The sequence below is a fragment of the Miniopterus schreibersii genome, assembly GCF_964146895.1.
Source record: "Miniopterus schreibersii genome assembly, chromosome: 7".
In the NCBI taxonomy this organism is placed as follows: Eukaryota; Metazoa; Chordata; class Mammalia; order Chiroptera; family Miniopteridae; genus Miniopterus; species Miniopterus schreibersii.
In genome coordinates this window covers 69,167,616-69,187,708 of record NC_138108.1, presented here as the reverse complement: position 1 = coordinate 69,187,708, position 20,093 = coordinate 69,167,616, and the positions used below count along the sequence as shown (strand labels likewise).

Below are 20,093 nucleotides of genomic sequence, written 5' to 3'. Positions count from 1 at the left end.
CCCCAATCTGTGGAAAACATCAGGCAAACCTCAATTAAGGGGTATTCTATAAAATACTGAACCATTAATTCTCAAAACTGTAAAGATCTTCAGAAACAAGGGAAGTCTGAGAAACTGTCATATCCAACAGAAGCCTAAGTAGATATGACCACTAAATTAATGCGTATCCTGGTGGAATCCCAGAACAGAAAAAGGACATGAGAAAAAAGGTGAGAAACTCTAAATAAAGTATGGTCTTTCGATAACAATAATATATGAGTATTGGTTCTTTAATTGAGACATACAGACAATACTAACCCAAAATATTGCCCAGCCGGCATGGCTCAGTGACTGAGCGTCGGGTCGACCTAGGATCCAGGAAATAGAGGCTCACTCCTGGTCAGGGCACATGCCCAGGTTGCGGGCTCGATCCCCAGTGGGGGGGCGTTAAGGAGGCAGCTGATGAATGACTCATCATTGATGTTTCTATCTCTCCCTCTCCCTTCCTCTCTCTGAAATCAATAAAGATATATTAATAAATAAATAAATAAATACAAAATATTAACAATAGGGGACTGGATATAGTGTATACGAGAACTCTGTATGAGCTTCACAATTAATCTGTAAAACTAAAATCTTTATTTTATTAAAATGACATCCAAAAACTAATAAAGTTGGCCTTAGAAATAAGAAAAGAAAGGAAGCAGGCAAATGATACTGATTTAAAGGAGAACAGATAGTCTCACCAACAGAATTTTAATGCTATCACCTTCATTCTAACATTAAGCTTCATTCATCTGAGCTCTCTGTCTTGCAGATTCTTCTGTCCTCAAGAATCCTGTTTCAAAATACTATAGAAAGTCTGGTACCTGGAGACTGTGTATAGAATAGTAATAGATAGAGAGACTTGGGAGCTGGATTACTTTAGGCCAAATATCAGCTCCTAGCATATTGTAGCTGTATATTCTTAGGCAATTCACTTAACCTCTCTGTGCCTCAGCTTTCTCATATGTAACATGAGAATAATAACAATATCCCATAGAATTGTTGTGAGCATGAAATAAATTAATACATGTAAAGAACTAGAATAGAACCTGGCACGTTTGTGTTAATTGTTAACAATTTAATCAATTCTTTCATCCAACAAAAATGTGCCAACAACCAAGAAAAGTTATGAATTCTAAAGAGTAAGAACTCAAAGGAGGGTACATTAAATTCACCTTGGCCGGTAAAGGAAAACTAGGGTTTGTAAACGCAAGTAGAACAAAAATCTCCATCTCAGCTTACTTCATCAAATCAGACTAGGCTTATATAAAATGAAGACTAAAATTCTTCACGTCTAGTTCAATTTCTTCATCCTCAAACCTATACATTAATGTTGGAAAGGGCTGCATCACAACATCAATTCTAAGGTCTTCTGTGTAGAAATAACCTTCCAAGGGGTTCCTCAGTGTTCCCAGACACCTCTACATTTTTGCCTGCAGAGAAGCTGACAAGGTTTTTCAAACTTGACTTGGCCTGCAGAAGTACTTCTACCAGCACTGAACAGGTCCCACCACCTCTCCCAGCCAAACTCTTCCAGAGAAGCACTCTGACCAAAGAAAAGCATCCATAATGATGACTATAGGGCCTCTCTTCCAAATATTTATCTATTAATATGTCACAAAGTAGCCACAAAAGAAGCCAAGCCAAATAGCTTGGCCTTGACAGAAGGTTTCCTTTCCTTTTGAAAAAGGAAGAACAGCACTTTATTTGGCATCCCGTTCTGCACACTCCCCAAATGTTTTCTCAAGTAACAGAAATTTTAAAAACCTGTGTGTGTGTGTGTGTGTGTGTGTGTGTGTGTTTTGGGAGGGGGTGCTAAAGTACAGCACTAACAAAAAAATGTTACATAAAGGAAAGTAGGAATTTTCTGAATTTGATAACAGATCCTATAGACAAGAGGACAGAATCCATGTCCTGAGAAGATTTTTTCCATTAGGACACACTATTAGGCTATTCGCGTAAATCCAAAATATTAATCCCATTTCCTTAAGTAAAAACTAACATTACAAAATTTTCTAAATACTGAGTTTCTACAAAGAATAATAGTCTTTAAATACTTACTTGATAAATAAGGTAGGAAGTATGTAGGTTAATATTTTCCCCCAAGTAAATCCAACTAAATTACCTGGTTTGTGTTAATGTGAAATTATTCTTCACATTTAAAATCTTTTATGAATATACATTTTCAATAATTTCCAACTGGAGAGCAACAGAACAAGTACACAGTGGTTCAAAAGTAATTATTAAAAAGCAATTAAGATAATAGTGCAACAGCTTGACTACAGACTATGGTCTGAATTCCATTCTTTATGGAATATGAATTCACAAACAGTTTTGACATATTTACTACATAGCTCTTGAAACAATATTTATTTGCATTAAACCAAGAAGGGGTCCAGTGGCTCGGCTGGTTGCAGTGTCCTCCTGTACACCAAAAAGGTTGTGGGTTCAATTCCTGGTGAGGGCTCATACCTAGGTTTCGGGTTCCATCCCCAGTAGGGGAGCAAGCGGGAGGCAACCAACCAATGTTTCTCTCTCTCATCAGTGTTTTTCTCTTTCTCTCTCCCTCCCTCTCTCTCAAAAATCAGTAAACATATCCTTGAGTGAGGACAAAAAGAAACCACAGTCTAAACTATGTCTGCAAAGTTAATTTTATTAAAAGTTATAGCTTTGTTGGTTACCTGAAGTATCAGTTTATAACCAAAATACACAATAATCACACAATTAAACAGAACTGAAATCATCATTCCAATTTAAAGTTAATGATTACCTTATATATAGCAGACTATATAATTCCACAAAGACTGAATACATTAGAAAAAGGTAATAGTGGAAAAATACTAGAAGAATAATACCAGTGAAGGAAGCCATTTGTGTCTAAAGCCAGGAGGGAGCATCACAGTAGACAGCTAAATTACACAATACTCCAAGTGGGTATTCAAGCGTCTAAAAAAAGGAAGTTCAATAACAGAGATGTAAAATTGCTCTCCTATGGCTTTTAGCTATTTGATGAGTCAAATATTCATATCAAACTGTATTTTTTAATTTGAAAATCAAAAGGCGGATGACCTCCAAATTATAAACTGCATTTCCTTCTCTGACTTCACTACAATTTTGTGATAAGAGCAAGAGAAAGAGAACAGTATCAGGAAATAGAATGAAGGTCAAACCCGAGTTCATATAATTTACATATATATAAATTCTTTCCACTTCAATACTTTTAATTTACTAACTAACTTTTATCCACACTAGCTCAGTAAAGATTCCATAAAAATGGCATTTTAACTCCACCACTAGTAGAGGATATCAGTGATTGTGAGCTGGGATCTTAGACTTTGTACATCATACTGTTTATTTCTGTAGCCTGTTTTTGTACTCATTTGTAAAGTTGTGGATTTTTTTCTTAATTCACTTTATTAACAGTATTTGATATAATAAGCCCTGTGAAGTCAAATAGGTGTAAAAGAATGAGAGTCTTTAAAATGCTGGTGAAAAGAGAGAATTATGATGGACGCAAAAGTGGAGGATTGTTTTTTAAGTATTGAGAAAATATTAAATTTATTAAATTAAAAAATAAGAATGGCTTTGAAAGGCACTCACAAATCACTCAACATGTGACAAATGCTATGTAATTTTAAATAATGGGAGCTGAGGAAAAGCAATTGGTATGATGAAAAAACTTGCTGCCTAACGGTTCATCATGAACTCTCCATAATCCTTAGTCTACTGCTAACTGAGAAGATAAAAGTTCGTTGGAAAACAGAAGAGTTAAGGTGCTGATTAAGTATTTATTTCAATTCATGAATGATTCCATAGATTTCACGCCTATTCAAATCTCTAAGAGATCAAAATGAAGACAAGGTAGCAATGATATACCATAGCTGCCCACTTTCCCCAAGAACTGCTTGTGGAGATTTTTAAGATGGTGTTACCTTTTATAATACATTTTCTGTAAATATAAAACTGGTCTGTTTACAAAAATTATTAATATACACATCCATAAAGTATCACATTTATATATTTTATAGATGTTATATAAAATAGTTATGCCTAATTTGGGGATTTTTAAGCAGTAAATTTACATTCCTATTTGGTGCAAACATATTCAGGGAGTAAAACATATGCTTCTTTCAGTCATTTTGGGCGCTCAAATTTATTATTTTATCAAGAGCCTTTTGGAGTTCATCCTGTTCCAAAACAGAAATTCCTCTTTTATGGTACCACTTATATTTTTTAAAAATTCAGTATTCATTTTTCTCTTTTCTAATAAATTTTAAGTGTACATGTTTTGCTGTTATATGCTTTAAAGGTGTAATGAAAACAGCAGCACATTTCTCAAACTGATGGTAAAATTAGAAGTTCACTGATTTATATTACTCTGAGAATATATGTAAAGAGTACCATAGTTTATATAACAAGAATTTCTGTTTCAGTGAGAAAACATGAATATCAATATATACAAGTACATGCCACTTATATGTATCATATTGTTTAAGCGATAATAAAATACCTTTTTAACATTAAGTTTTATATAAAACAACCTTTAAAGTAAAATCTTACAAGTTTAGCTTCTAAGCAAGCAGTATTATGACAAGTCAAAAAGAGTTCAGTTTCATTTGGGGCTGCATTTCAAAGCACATTCATGCTTTTTAGGGCAACAATACAGAATTTTGAATCGCTAGTATTAACAACATTTTCCAAGTGCACACACACACACATTTATTCTCATTCTTTTTAACCCTCACCCAATATGCTTACTGATTTGGGTTGGGTGGAGAGAGAGAATTGATTGGTCGCCTTCCATACAAGCCGCAACCAAGGATTGAACCTGCAACCTAGGTACGTGCACTCACCCGAATCAAACCTGCAGCTTTTCAGGTTACAGGACAATGTTCCCACCAACTGAGCCACACCAGCCAGCACTAAGCCCATTCTTATTCCCACTATACCCCTCCCCACCTTCCTCTCTCCCCGTCTCATTCTTTCCATATATAGAAATATAGCCACGTAGAGAGACAGTACATAGTAAACAATAGACACTAAAAATTGGTTGTGGAATTTAATAAAATACATAAAAATCATAAAAACACTTACTTCATCAGCTACCATGCACCTGGAAAAATAAAAAATAAAACCAAATTAATTTCTTGATTATCCGTCAACCATTTTAAAAGTACTGATTAAGTAGCTTGCCACAAAATAGTTTACAAATGTTAAAGTACTAAGGCAGAGAGAAGTGTTTATAAGTGCGCATGAGAACAGGGGCCAGTGCTGAGACTCTCCAGCTGCCAATGACATATGGTTATGTGGGCGTGTCAGAGCTTCAGATGAGCCGTTCCCCACTGTCCACCCATGGGGACAGCTACAGTGAGCCTTCAAAAATGTGAGCAAAATGGGAACAGACTGTACCAATGAGTTCCCTCCTTACCATCAAACCTTAAAATTGGTCTTCCCTAGAGATTAGAAGAACACTGTATTAAAGTGCAAGAAAATAAATGCCAACCATATATCAGTATGTTAGACGTATAATTATATGTGCTACATTATATACACTAAATCTATTTTCAAGATGAATTTTGATTTCCACTATTATTTTGCTAAATTTTCTATCCTTTCTTATGATCCTATAGGAGCAAATTCTATTCACTAGAAATTGAGGTTAGGAGCATAAACTGAGCAAAAGAAAAAGCAAAGAACAAAAAAGAAAAAATAACAGGTATGGTCAGGATCACGAGAGGTCCCTTAGAGACAGTGAGTACACTATTGATAAAAACAATCTCTTAAAAAAGTTTTCCAGGCAAACTAAAAAAAACTGAAATGTTACAAAAGATTGAAAAGACTAAAGTCCCTATTTCTGTTATTTTCTTCCTTTTATTCCCAATGGTCTTGACATTATATAATTTTATAAGGTTTCTTTTAACATAAAACACAAAATTAAGAATTTGACAATAAATATGTTATTAAGGAATAAGTTATAGGTAAAATAGAATTTTGTTCTTAAAAAGAAAAAACACGTCAGTTTACTTAATAAGTATTTTTTATGGGAAAATAAAGTACAAATACTTTAACTGAAATTTAAGGCATATGCAAGAGTAAAGAGTTTATAACACTTTTGCAAACAAGCCTAAAAAGTAGAAATGGGAAAGCAATACTTTGAGAATCGTGATTTATTTCTAGGAAAACTCATGTGTCTGGCTAGTTTTTCATTTTAAAATTCAATTCAAATTTGGTAAAGATGTCACTTGAAGTATATATTATTTATTGAATGTCTACTATGTACCCAGCTCTGTTCTAAGTGTGGGGATGTGGCAGTGAACTAAACAGTCTTTCCCTCATAGAGGGAGACTGGAAGAAGACAGTAAACCAGCACATGACTCCAGCGGTGATAAGTCCTATTAAAAAATCTAAAACAGGGTAAGGTAAAACAGGGAATGTAGGGGAGAATTTATTTTATGGAGTGGTCAGGAAGAATCTTTATGATTAGGCAATTTGGACAGATTTGAACAAGACATAAATTTAATGAGGAAGGGAATTATAAGAAAATCGGGAGGAAAAATATTCTCAACAGTGATCAGCAAGTCCAAGGACGCTGAGATAAATCGTTACGATGTAATATAAAATGGACAAGGAAGCTAATATGACTGAAGTGCAGTGAGAACATGGAAAATGGTAACGATGATGATGATGATGATGATAATAAGGTTGGAAGGCAGCTAGGCTCTGACCATGGAGAACCTTACAAGCAATGGCATAGGGTTTGAATTTTCTTTGAATCCTTTGGAAGGAAGCAGCATATTTCCTTTTAAAAAGATTACTCTGGTTTATAAAGAATAAACTGTGGAAGGCAAGAGCAGAAGCACCGAGAGCAGTGAGGAGGCACCTGCAGTGGACCAGGAGAGAAACAACTATGTTTGGATGAGCGGCAGAGCTGCAAGTGGTGTGAAGTGGTCAGTTTAGGTGCTTTCAGAAAGTGCGGCCAATAGGGTTTGATGATCAGCGGGGATGTGAATGTGAAAATAAGAAAGGGGAGCCAGGAATGAATCTGAAGATACTGACTTGAGCAAATAACTGTGAAAACGGTGGTGATGCCATTCCCCGAGAAGGAAAGGCTGGAAGCGGGGTAGGTCTGGGGACAACAATCAAACGCTCGGCTGGGCCCTGCTGGAGTGTCGGCTCAGTTGGAGGGTCACCCCGTACCCCAAAAGGCTGCGCACTCGGGCAGGGCACGCACCTAGGTTGCGAGTTGGATCCCGGTCGGCGTGTATGCGGGAGGCAGCCGGTAGATGTTCTTCTCACATTGAAGTTTCTCTCTCTCTCCCTTCCTCGTCTCTCTAAAATGAATTTAAAAAACACATATCCTCCGGTGGGGATTAAAAATTATATATTTAAATAAATGTTCAGTTTGGACATTAAATTTTGTGGTATCCATCAGATATCCAAGTTGAACTGTTAAGTAGGATATGTGAGTCAGGGGAATGATGGGGACTGCAGATATAAATTTGATAGTCATCAGAATATAAATGGCATTAGAATGAGTGAGGATACGGAGTACTTTGAAATTTGACTGTGGCCTGTTCCCATTTATGTCCAACTCCATGTTCCTTAACTTCTTAAAATTAAGCAGCTGCAGAGACCTGCAGACTGCCAGATTGTGCTTACAGGAGGGTAGCATCAGAGCCAGATGGAACACAGCTAAACCGCCCTGTGAGTGGCTAACCAGCTGGAAAGCAGCACCAGAGCCCTGGGCAAACTTAGGGCTGTGGATCACTGGAATAGACTGGCTTTCAGGTGTCTGAAGACCCCAGTGAAGATAGCCTTCCATCCCTCTGAATATGCTGGATTTTCCTAATTGAGACAGGTGGGTCTTCCTACTTTGGAAACTAGGAGAGTTAAAATAGATTAGAGAGCATTAGGCTTCCTTCAGGTAGCTCTAGTGGGTTGGCTCTCCTTAAACATCAGGCACTATTCCTATTCCAACCTATGGGATCCCTGCTGTTAAGGATAGTTCAGCAACCAGATCTGAGTTTCAATGAGCCATCATAGAAAAAGAAGTGACCATGTGAGAGGCCCCAACATTTGAAAGAGCAAATTAAGAGTAAATAATCAGAACACTTACCTTGCAAATGAAAAGTGCTAGTAAAGAAAGATAAACATCTGCACAAAAACTGAGTGCTTAAATAAATTTAATGCAACACACGCACACACACATGCACACGCACATCCTAAAGCTCAAAGCCACGATTATCAAATAAAAGAAGATGAATTTTTTTTAAGAAAAGGACAATCATTAATGACATCTAATAAGTAGACTGGAAGATGAAGCATAAGGGTATCTCTCAAAGCACAGAGCAGGTTAAATAAATAAAATACTGAAGAAAAAAACAAAAGACTTGAAAGATAGATTTAGAAAACTAACATGTGAAAAATTGGTGTTCAAAAGGAGAAAAGACATCATATGAAGTAGAGGCAACAATTAAGTAAATAAAAGAAAATTTCTCTGCTCTGAAGAAACACCTCTGGTAGATAACTGGAAAGAGTAACCAAGTTTCAGGTTGGATTCACATGCATGAATTCAGGGGATAATGTGTACTACAAATGAGGACCCTAGAAGTAGAAGGGGCATATTCTGAAAGCCTGAATGTGCAAAATTGAAGGACGGTAACAAAAAAGAGGGATGCTAAAAGTACAGTAGTCCCCCTTTATCTGTACGGGATACGTTCCAAGACCCCCGGGGATGCCTGAAACCTCAGATAGTACTGACCCTATATAGGTTTTTTCCTATACATACCTATGATAAAGTTCAATTTATAAATTAGGCATAGTAAGAGGTTAACAACAATAACCAATAAAATAAGACAATTCTAACAATATACTGTAATAATAATTATGTGAATGTGGTGCCTCCTTCCTTCTCTCTCTTTCCGGTAGATTTTTCACTCCAAACCTATTCCTGAAATCTGCATAACCACTCCTGTAGGAAATGGCTTAGTGTCACTTGTTTCAGGGGACCCCTTGCTGAAGTCTTCCTATAGGGTCAATGCTTTCTGGAACAACATGTAGCAGTCAGTCAGAACACATTTTCTGTTCATGTTTTCCACCCACTAATTTGATGCCTTTTCCACCCTAACTAAGCACTTATGCACTCTAGCCATAACTTTTGCAGTTTGAGGTGCTACAGCAAAACGCACAAATTTCTTTTTCCTTCACAATTTCATGGGTAGAAGATTCATCTTAAATCTTAGCAACCTCAGAATATGATTTTATTTCCTTATTAAGTCAAAACCTTTTCCCTTTTCCCTAAGCACTTAACAAAGGCTTCTCTTTGGCATATCTCAGTTACCAGCATCACTACTCTTGTGCTTATTTTTAGGTAAAATAAGGGTGACTTCAACACAAGCACTGCAATACTGCAAAAGTCGATCTGAAAACCTAGAGGGTTACTAACTGCCTGGTGGCGTGTACACAGTGGATTGGTGGGACAAAGGGATGATTCAGGTCCCAGGTGGGATGGAGTAGGATGGCAGGTTTCATCATACAACTCAGAATGGTGCACAATTTAAAACTTATGAATTGTTTATTACTGGAATTTTCTATTTAATAATTTTGAACTGCAGTTGACTGTCAGGAACCATGAAAAGCAAAACCTGGGATAAGGGGTAGGGACTAATGTATTTACAAAAGTAAATGATAGGCTTGACTTGGCCCATGGGGAGTAATTTGCAAACGCTTGTTTTAAGGGAGTCAGAATTCTCTTTTTAAATGCTGAGTTTTCCTTTAGATCATAATAAAAAATAATGCGCTGTGAATATTCTGGATTATCTGAATAACTACTTTAAAATCAGGTGTGTGTGTATTTGGCATTCTCTCTTGCATTTAGGATTGTATGAGGCATATATTCTCCTCTACACACCCACACCAAATACTTCTTACTGTGGAATGCTGAATGAATAAATATTTTTTAAAATAGTTAGAAGAGAGAAATGTGGAACAGTCATGAGGGAACTGACTTTTTTCTTAGCTCCAAACTTTAAACTTCATTATCGGGTTTTGTTTAATCCTCAACTGAGGATATTTTTTCCACTGCTTTTTCAGAGAATAGAGGAGAGAGAGGGGACAGTGGGGAGAAACATCGATGCGAGAGAGACACATCAATTGGTTGCCTCATGCACATGCCCCAACCAGGGCCGGGAATCGAGCCTGCAACCGAGGTCTGTGCCCTTGACCCGAGACCCTTGAGTCCGAGGGCCGACACTCTAACCACTGAGCTAGACCTGCTAGGGCAAGGATTTTACTCTTCTTGATTACAACCACAGTTACAGACCTGTTTGATGCAGACTCAATAACACCTCAGGGCTGAATTGACTTTATGTGGTAGAGATGATTACCGTGTTTTCAAATCACTCCTTAAAATTGGCCTTGGAATTTGTGGCAGAGCCTGTGTTGCTTTCCCCAAATCTTTTCTTCCCTTTCCCCTCACTAATACAACCCTGAGGGTGGGGTCTATGTGACCAGCTAAAACCCTCCTTTTCCAAGCACCATTTCAACTGGGAGTGGATGTGACACAGTGTGAGGCCAATGAGACAGGAGAGGTCACTGGGTGGAGATTCTGAAAAAAACTTGTTAAAATAGGGTCAACTCAGTTGGCAAGTGCCCTTTTGACTTCTCCTCTTTTCCTGCAGGAAACAATGATGCCAAACTTGAACTGTAAGCTATCTTTTGACCTATCAGGAAAGAAAGGGCAAGAAGATTGCAGAGGTGTGGCTGGGATAGCAGAGGTAGTCTGCTGCTCTCGCATGGACTATCTAACTCCAAACTTCCTGTTGGGGGAAATGGGGGGCAGAATAGCCCTATCTGTTTCAGCCCTTGCTATTTGTTGTCGTCTTTATTCTGTGTAGCTGGACTCAATTCCCTAGCCTGAAAAAGTAAATTCAGGATATGGATACAATTTAAATGCTAAATAGACATAAGGCTATTTCTTTTCACCATAAAACCCAAAGGCATCAATTTAGTTTCCACAAAATAACATCATCCCTCATATTAAATTAATATCGTTACATTGAATTGTCTTTATTTTGTGGTTTACTCTTAATTTTACAAATATGTTTTCATTTAAAAATATTTCCTAAAATCTATATGTTTAAGGGATTTGGACTTAATAAACAGCGGGGCTTTGAGGGAATTTTTTCCTTTGAAATGAATTTGGAGATTACTCAGGCATGAGGACCTGCTTGAGGGCGAGGCAGAGGCATTCATTTTGAATCCTGGCAATATTTTAATGTTTCACCATGTCTTTCTCCCTGTAACCTTTATTGCATATTTGGACAGAAGTGACTACTCCCCTCTTCTTACAGTGTTTACCCTGAAAGGACTTCTACCATAATATCAGGAACATTTAGTACACTTACTTGCTTATATGTCTGTCTCTTGCTCAGACTAAGGGCCTAGCACTATGCCTGGTGCTGAAGTTATATTTGGTGAATGATTAAATGAAGTGTATCTGGTGGTTACTGAAATTAAAAAACAATTATGTGTGTGTGTGTGTGTGTGTGTGTGTGTGTGTATCCCCTGATTCACTTCCACATCTCCACAAGATGGAGTAGAGATTATATTAGAAGTGCCCAAGTTTTATTAACATATAATTCAATAAATCCAAAAACCAGGCAAAAAGGAATTCATAAAGAATAGTGCCGTACTATATTCTGAGAGAGGTTCTCAGTTTATAATAAAACTATTTAACTTATTTCTCCATCTCCCTATCAACATTTAAGTATCAATGATGCACATGTCTTTATTAAGAGAGCAAATTTAATACTGCTATTCATTTTTACTACTTATAAAATCCCTTTAAGACTAAATCAAGCAGACTTTACCTCTTAGTTGCTTTTATATAAACTATATTTTTGTTTGTAACTCCAAAATATTATAATGAATGCTACTGTCTAATTAAGCCCTAAAAATTCTCTACTAATTGCTTACAGGAATAATTAATGTTTTTGACCTGCAGCTTAATAAACAAGAACAAATAATTGTATAAAAGCAAATGTGAAATAATGGCCCAGTGGGAATTATTATACATCCTGAAAACAATAATTCTCTCAAAACAGCTGAAATACACCTTTTTTTAAAAAAAAACATCCATTTTGCTCTTTATTAGTAAAAGTTATAGGGTAATTTTGTGCTAATGAAGTCGGACTAATGAAGCATAATATTTTCAAGATATACTCAAGCATTAGAGACTAGTTTAATTTTTTTTAAGCTCATGAGCAGAAAAACATTCTTTTTAAAACTTCATCTGGATTTTGGTATACACAGGATTTGTTTATAAAACCCATGTCTCTTACGTACTTTGAAATTATCACACGCTTTTATGTCCTTCCTGTATGTGACTGGTGCTTCACAATGGGTAGAAGAACTAAAACAGAACACTAAATGTTACTGTAACTTGTTTTTCAAAGTCATAATAAATGCAGCAAATGTGGGCTGCTTCACCTAAAGTCTTTCTCCTTTTATTTCCCTATTATAGACTAGAATTCTTTGCGTATACTTTCCATGTGCTTCTGAACATTGCTGGGTAAGGATGTGTTCTCTGGAACTACTTATGATGACAGAGTAGAAAGATGACATAAGTCAGCTACTAAATGAACCACCCTAGAACCATCCGCTCCTGGATTTCTTGTCATGTATTATGTGATGTTTCTCTTTAGTAATTAAGCCATTTTGAGTTGAGTTTCTATTCTTGCACTGCATCCTAACGGAAACAGTATTTATAAAACCAGTTTTTAAAGTCAATCACATTTTCTTCTGTTTACAGCTAAATTTGAAGCTACTGTAGTCTGTAATTCCCCTACACCCACTGCCAGTATTTACTTACTAACAATGAACATAGTTATTTGCTTTTTATTGAACAGAACGTATCTTCACCATCATAACAATAAAGTTTTTATGATATATTTGCATTTACAAAGTATTACCTTACCTCGATCACAGCTCAGCTTAGTCACCTCATTAAACAGAAGGGACTAAGAAGCTGGATATAGAGGTCTAAGATCTTTTAAATTATACGCTTTCAAATAAGAGCAGCATGTTAAGCTTGTAGAGAAATGTGCAGACTGTATGATATACAACCAAAATAAATAATGTTATTTTGTAGTTTTTATTTTAACATAAATTTCTCACCCAAGGGTAAGAATCACTCAAATCAATTGTTTAAATAACCCCTTTAGAGATTTTTTTTTTTATCTAGTTCTTAATTAGCTTTAGTTTCAAATATCAACATACATTGTACATCATAATAACTTCAGGATATAAAAAAAAAAAATGTCCAAAAGAGATTTTAAATGTGGACCTAGAGAATATGCTAAAAGCCTTAGGGTACAGATTTAGGGCTTGTATATGAGTGGTACTTAAAAACTATGAGAATGGATGAGAGCTTTAGAAATTTAGGTAGAGAATGAAGAGAAAAGGACTGGAGACTGAAGACTGTAAAGGATGGACAGAGGACTATGCATCAGGAGAAGGGGCAGAGATTAGAGCTAGGAGGAGAATCAGAAGTAGCCCAGGCACTACGAAGAGGCCGAGCTAGATGAGAGTTGAAGCTGAAGGTTTCCTGACTACATACACTACAATGTTTTTCCTTTTGTTTTTCATGTTACACCTTAGTACCATGTTACAATACTATATTGTGCATTTTGGGGATTTTATACAAGATCACAAAAAGCATAATTCTCATATTACTTGTAACATATATATTAACTTGTACTTACAGAGAATATTTCTGGAAGGCTAAACAAGAAATTGGTAATTCTGTTGCCTCCAGAATAGTCAATGTCTGGGACACACTAGAGGAAGAGAGATTGGAGACTTTCCACTTCTGTACCTCTTGAATCATATACATAGGAATGTATCCCCAATTCCAAAAATAAATATTAAACCTAAACAAATAAAGGCCATTTTATCATGCTGAATTTTTACAGTTACGGGGGAAATATTTTAAGACACTGCTGTGGCTGGAAAAAACTGTTATAACTTGGTCCTCTGAAACCATGGACTCTGCGGCTTGGTCTGTGGAGGAGGGTGGGTGGAGTTCATTAAAATAATATTAACTTAGCATTAGCCAAATATACCACACTGAAGAGTGGTGTGGTATATAATATGATATAGTATGTCATGAACCATTTACATGCTAACTGGTTGATTAGTGCTAATGGACAGATTACATATGAACATCCTAAAGGTATTATTCCTGCGGCACTTAGCCCTCCTCTGAAGTTGAAACATTCGTGTAATAGGTTAAGCAGATACTGTTTTGAGGTACAAAGTCCTGAATCCTGTATTTATGATTCAAAACATAAGTAGAGTGCTTATATTATATATGTTCACCTCATTCATTTCTCAATGTAATCAAAATTCTCTTGGAGAGTTTTGCCGTTTTCTTTGTACAGACATGATTTATCCAAAGGAGACACGGGCCCTGGCCGGTTTGCTCAGTGGTTAGTGTGTTCTCCTGTGGACCAAAGAGTCCCAGGTCTGATTCCAGCCAAGGGCTCGACCCCAGCCCCAGCCCCGGCCCTAGCCCAGGGCGTGTGCAGGAGGCAGCCAATTGAAGTGTCTCTCTCACACCAATGTTTCTCTATTTCTCTCCCCCTTCCACTCTCTCTGAAAAGCAATGGAAAAGTATCCTCAGTGAAGATAAGAAAAAAAGAGAGAGATGGGTGTTAATTATAGAAAAGGTAGTTTATTTAATATAAAGAAATTGAAAAGCCTTAGGTTAAACAAATTGTTCAGTTCTGAGAGTCTTGGGTTTAAAATTTAGCTGGTGCGTAAAATGATTCTCAGAAATGGATAATGCTGTTCAGTTTTCTCCTTTCTATCTGTATGACAATTTGGGTGAAAAACAGCCAACACTGAGCATGCGCATCCAAAGATATGGCTGCTGCACACACGAGTATGTATGTCTTGATATTCTAAGTGGGTGATTAATGTAAGGAACTTCAAGGTTTTGGAAACAACTCAGTGAAATGAAAAGCTGCTTTTTGATGTCTGCAGCCATACTGGATAAATTATAATTCAAGCAATTAATGAATTTGGAACAAAGGATATTATTTATTTTTTGAAACAATGGAAAACTGAACTGGTTGTACAATTCAGATGGAATTGCATAGCTGTTGGCACACCAGACCAGGTTTGGCAAATAAAATGGATACTCTTTAATGAAGGAAGTTTTCTTTTTAGCTGTAGGGTAAAGTCTCTACAACTCGGACTGCATTTGCCATTTCTCATTGGGGGAAAAAGACTTTTATTTCCGTGGATAGTTGTGATTATGGACAGTCCTTCGTCTACAAAGTAAACTTTAGTTTCATTCAAATGTAGTGTAAAATTTCTATGAAGTGAGAAATTGTACTAGCCATATGTTCCCTTTTTTTTCTTTTTAATCTTCACCGAGGATAGTTTTTCCATTGCTTTTCAGAGAGCGCGGAAGGGAGAGAGTTAGAGAGAAACATCGATGTGAGAGTCATCGATTAGTTGCCTCCCACGGGCGCCCCAATGGGGGCCGGGAATGGAGCCTGCAACCGAGGTGCGTGCCCGTGACTGGATCGAACCCGGGACCCTTCAGTCCGCAGGCCAAGGCTCTAACCACTGAGCTAAACCGGCCAGGGCTATGTTCCCTTTGTAAATTGTGGTAGCGCAGTAACGTCTACATTAGTCACCCTTCCTGGTTTCCTTTCTCATGGCTCACTCCTTGCCCACTATTCAGACTTCCAACATGTCCCACAGCTACTGCACACTTTCAGTCTGTTTCCTTTTTTGTTCCCAATTCCTTTCTGATGGCTCTGCTGCCTCCACTTTTACTAACCATCTTCGTAATTATTTTTGCATAATGCTTGCACATGAGCTCCTCATAACTTAGTACGGTGGCCTTACGTAGCCCTCATCCTTTGCATTTGACACTTGACCCACGGACTCCGCTATGCCTGGGTTTCCCTGGGCTCCTCAGGCCCTGATCCCTGTTCTCTTCCTCTCTGAACACGTCTAGTTCCTTCCCTTTGCTTTCAGACTGAGAGTGTCCCCTGGGTTCTCGCCATGAAAGGTTTCTGCCCTCTTCTTACAGTTTACCATGAGAACACCACTCATTCTACGTCTGCTGCAAAGCTTCTTTCTCTTTTCTTTCTTTTTTTTAATCTTCCCCCGAGGATATTTTTTCCATTGCTTTTCAGAGACAGTGGAAGAGAGGGAGGGAGAAAGAGAGACAGCAAAGTGAGAGACACACCGATTGGTTGCCTCCCACACACGCCCGACCGGGACGGGGAGGACCTGTAGTCCAGGTATGTGCCCCTTGATAGGGAATCCAACCCATGACCCATTGGTATCCCAGGCCGAAGCTCTAACCACTGAGCCCAACCGGACAGGGCTATTTTCTCATTTTTATTTATTGTCTTGATTTGATTCCCAAGCTTCTGATCCATACTTGCATATACCTGCTAGATGTTATACTCATAGAGTTAATAAGATATTTATTGGGTTATTACACTATTCTATCTTTTTAAAAATATTCTTTGGACCCTGGTTTTCCCACTAGCTACCACCATGTTTCCTTGCTCCCATCTATCTACAGGATAATTCCGTGAGACAGTCATACTTACTTCCTCTCTCCCCATCCTCTCTTCCCACTCTCTCCTGAACCCACTCAAGTGAGGCCTTTGTCCCCTACCGTTCTAATTAAAGTTGCTCTTGTCAGAGACATAAGCAATCTCTTGCCAAATCAAAAGGTCAACTCTCAGACCTCATTTTACTAGACTTAGCAGCAATTGCTATAGCTGTTCATTCCCTTTCTCAAAACAATTTCCCTACTTGGCTCCAGGGCCCACACTCTTGCATCCTTTGGCATTACTGGGTGCTCCTTCTCAGTCTGCTTTGCTGGATCCCTCTCCTCTTTGTGACCTCTAATTGTTCTTGTGCTCAGGGCTCAGTGAACAGACAGCTCTCTTCTCTTCTCCCAATATTCTTACTCCCCAGGCGATCTCGTCCAGTCTCCTAATTTAAGGATCATCTATTTGGTATTCTACTTTAGAATACAGTAGTCCCTTTTATCTGCATTTTCACTTTCAGAGGTTTCAGTTACCTGCAATATGAAAATATTTAGTTGAAAATTCCAGAAATGAACAATTTTTAAGTTTTAAATTGTGTGCCATTCTGAGCAGCATGATGAAATCTCACACCGTGCCACCCCGACCAGCCCGGGACATGACTCCAGCACATCCACGCTGTATATGCTCCCCGCCTGTTAGTCACTTAGCCCACGTGGTTAGCAGACCAACTATCGCAGTATTGCAATGTCCAAGTCACCCTTATTTTACTTAATAATGGCCCCAAAGCACAAGAGTAGTGATGCTGGTAATGCAGATAAGCGAAAGAAAAGCCTTTGTTAGGTGTTTCCTTTAGGGAAAAGGGAAAACTTCTTGACTTAATAAGGAAAGAAAAAAATCATATGCTGAGGTTGTGAGGATCTACAGTAAGAACAAATCTATCTTAGAAATTGTGAAGGAAAAAGAAAGTCATGCTAATATTGTTAGTTTTGCTGTCCGATCTCAAACTGAAAAAGTTATAGCCACAGTTTGTGAACAGTGTTTTCTCAAGATGGAAAAGTCATTAAAGTTGTGGGTGGAAAATATGAACAGAAGACATGTTCCAACTGACATAACAACATATTGCACCAGAAAGCATTAGCCTATAGCAGCATTTTTCATCTGGTTTGCCACGGGAGGCACACTGGTGTGCCACAAGGTTTTTAAAACACACAACACCTGACTGTTTAGTCAGGGGTACTGACTTCTTTTCCTTTAGATTGTCAAATAAATTAAAAAAAGACAGCAGCCAACACAACAATAGCCATCCGGTGTCAATGAATAAAAACTACACCAATTTGTCAAATTGGCAAAAAATAATATATTTTTTGGTGTGCCACAGAATTTTAGTATTTAGTTTGTGTACTATGAGATGAAAAAGACTGAAAATCACTGGCCTATAGGAAGACTTCAGCAAGGGATCCCCTGAAACAAGTGACAATAAGCCATTTACTGCAAGTAAGGTTGGTTACAGTAAGGTATTTTGAGAAAGAGACCAAATTTACATAACTTTGTGAATTATTATAATTATGATAGTATGTTGTTATAATTATTCTTTTATTATTTGTTGTTAATCTTTTATTGTGCCTAATTTATAAATGAAGTGCTATCACAGGTATGTATAGGAAAAACCATAGTATATACAGGATTTGGTACTACCCACCATTTCAAGCATCTGCTGGGGGTTTGGAGCACATCCTCCACAGATAAGGGGGGAACTACAGTAATGTTTTATTGGAATACAGTGCTGCTCATTCATTTACATACTGCTTAATGGCTGTTTTTGTGTGACAATAACAGAGTTGAGTAGCAGTGACAGAGACTGTGCAGCATGCAAAGTCTAAAATATTTACTCTCTGGCCCTTTATAGAAAATGTTTGCCAATCTCTGTGTTAGCATATATCCATGAACCACCTTTTAAAAATTAGTGACCCGAAGGAAGTTTCTGATACAGGGCCAAAGGGTTATAAGTTTGGTTTGATAAATAAAACCTTTCTATTAAGACTGGATGAGTAAACAGAATGTGGATTGAAAGAAGCGTGAACACACAGAGCCCCTCCCAACAGCTGTGATTTTATAAGAATAAGTTCAGAGTACTATGCTTGAGTATAAAACAGAATTGTTATACACTCAGAACTGAGGAAATACAAAGCTATTACTTATATATTATAATAATAGTTAAGAGAAATCAGATCCCACATATAGAAAGAGCTACAATGTCACAGAGATAGCCAGTTAGAGGAAAATCTCTCAAACTGATAGAATCTTATGTTTCAATCCCACTGCTCAAATACTGAAATCCTCTTTCAAAAGCACATTATCAGCATTCTTTATAAACGACACTCAAAGAATGAAAGCTGAAGGAAATTATGATAATTTAAAGAGAAAATAACTCAAGAAAAGTTGTCATTAATATCCTCAAAGAGAACTCAACATGAAGCTAGAACAGATAACTACAACAAAAAGGGGCTCTTGGAAAAATATGATAGCACAGATTAAAAGCTCAATAGAAAGCCCAGGTGGCGTGGCTCAGCAGTTGGGCATCGACCTATGACCCAGGGGATTGCGGTTCGATTCCCAGTCAGGGCACATGCCCGGGCTGCAGGCTCAATCCCCGGGTGTGGAATGTGCAGGAGGCAGCCGATCAATGACGACTCTCTCATCACTGATGTTTCTCTCTCTCTCCCTCTCCCTTCCTCTCTCTGAAATCAATAAAGCCATATTTTTAAAAAACCAAAACAGCTCAATAGAAGAACTAGAAGATAGAGTTGAGGAAAATTCTCACAAAGGAAGCAAAGAAGAAAATGGACTGAAAAACAGGCAAAGAGATAAGAACATTAGATGACCAATTCAAGGCATCAAATATCTGAATAATGTGGAAAGAAAAGAGAAAACAGGGAGGATATACAAATAATATTAATATTAATAAATATTTTTAGTCCCCAACTAAAGGAAACGAGCTTCCATACTGAATTGGGCCAACCAGTACCTAGTACAAAGTATGAAAATAACCCAATAGGTAACGTCTAAAACTGAGGGGAAAGAAGTTGCACCATAAGCACATTACTTAGAGATAGGGTGTGAATAGCTAAAGATTTAAAGAGTTGGAAGTGACAGCTCTGAGGAATTAGAAACTGGAGAGAAGGTTGGGGGATACCAGGAGATGGCTGTTTTTTATAGGAGCCTTAAGAGTTACTGACTTCTTAAACTATAAATATAATACTTTGATAAAAAATTAAAAATAAAATCAAGACTTTTCCAGTGGTTAAAACAAACCAGTTATAATGCAATTGTCTAGAAGTATTCTTTCTTCTTTTCTTTTTAAAAAATATGTGTTTACTGATTTCAGAGAGAGGAAGGGAGAGATCAGAGAGAGCCATCAATCGGCTGCCTCCTGCACACCCCCTACTGGGGATTGAGCCCTAAAGCCAGGAATGTGCCCTTACC

General features: G+C 37.5%; 1 protein-coding gene across 2 annotated transcripts in view; it reads right to left on the bottom strand.

Moving 5' to 3' along the window:
* Positions 1–20,093, bottom strand: part of ZRANB3 (zinc finger RANBP2-type containing 3) — a 185,878-nt gene that overhangs the window by 101,826 nt on the left and 63,959 nt on the right. For both annotated transcript variants that reach the window (XM_081143380.1, XM_081143379.1), the window contains exon 3: positions 5,119–5,137. In XM_081143380.1, the coding sequence (XP_080999506.1) occupies positions 5,119–5,137 (19 nt within the window). The remainder of the gene's footprint in view (positions 1–5,118; positions 5,138–20,093) is intronic.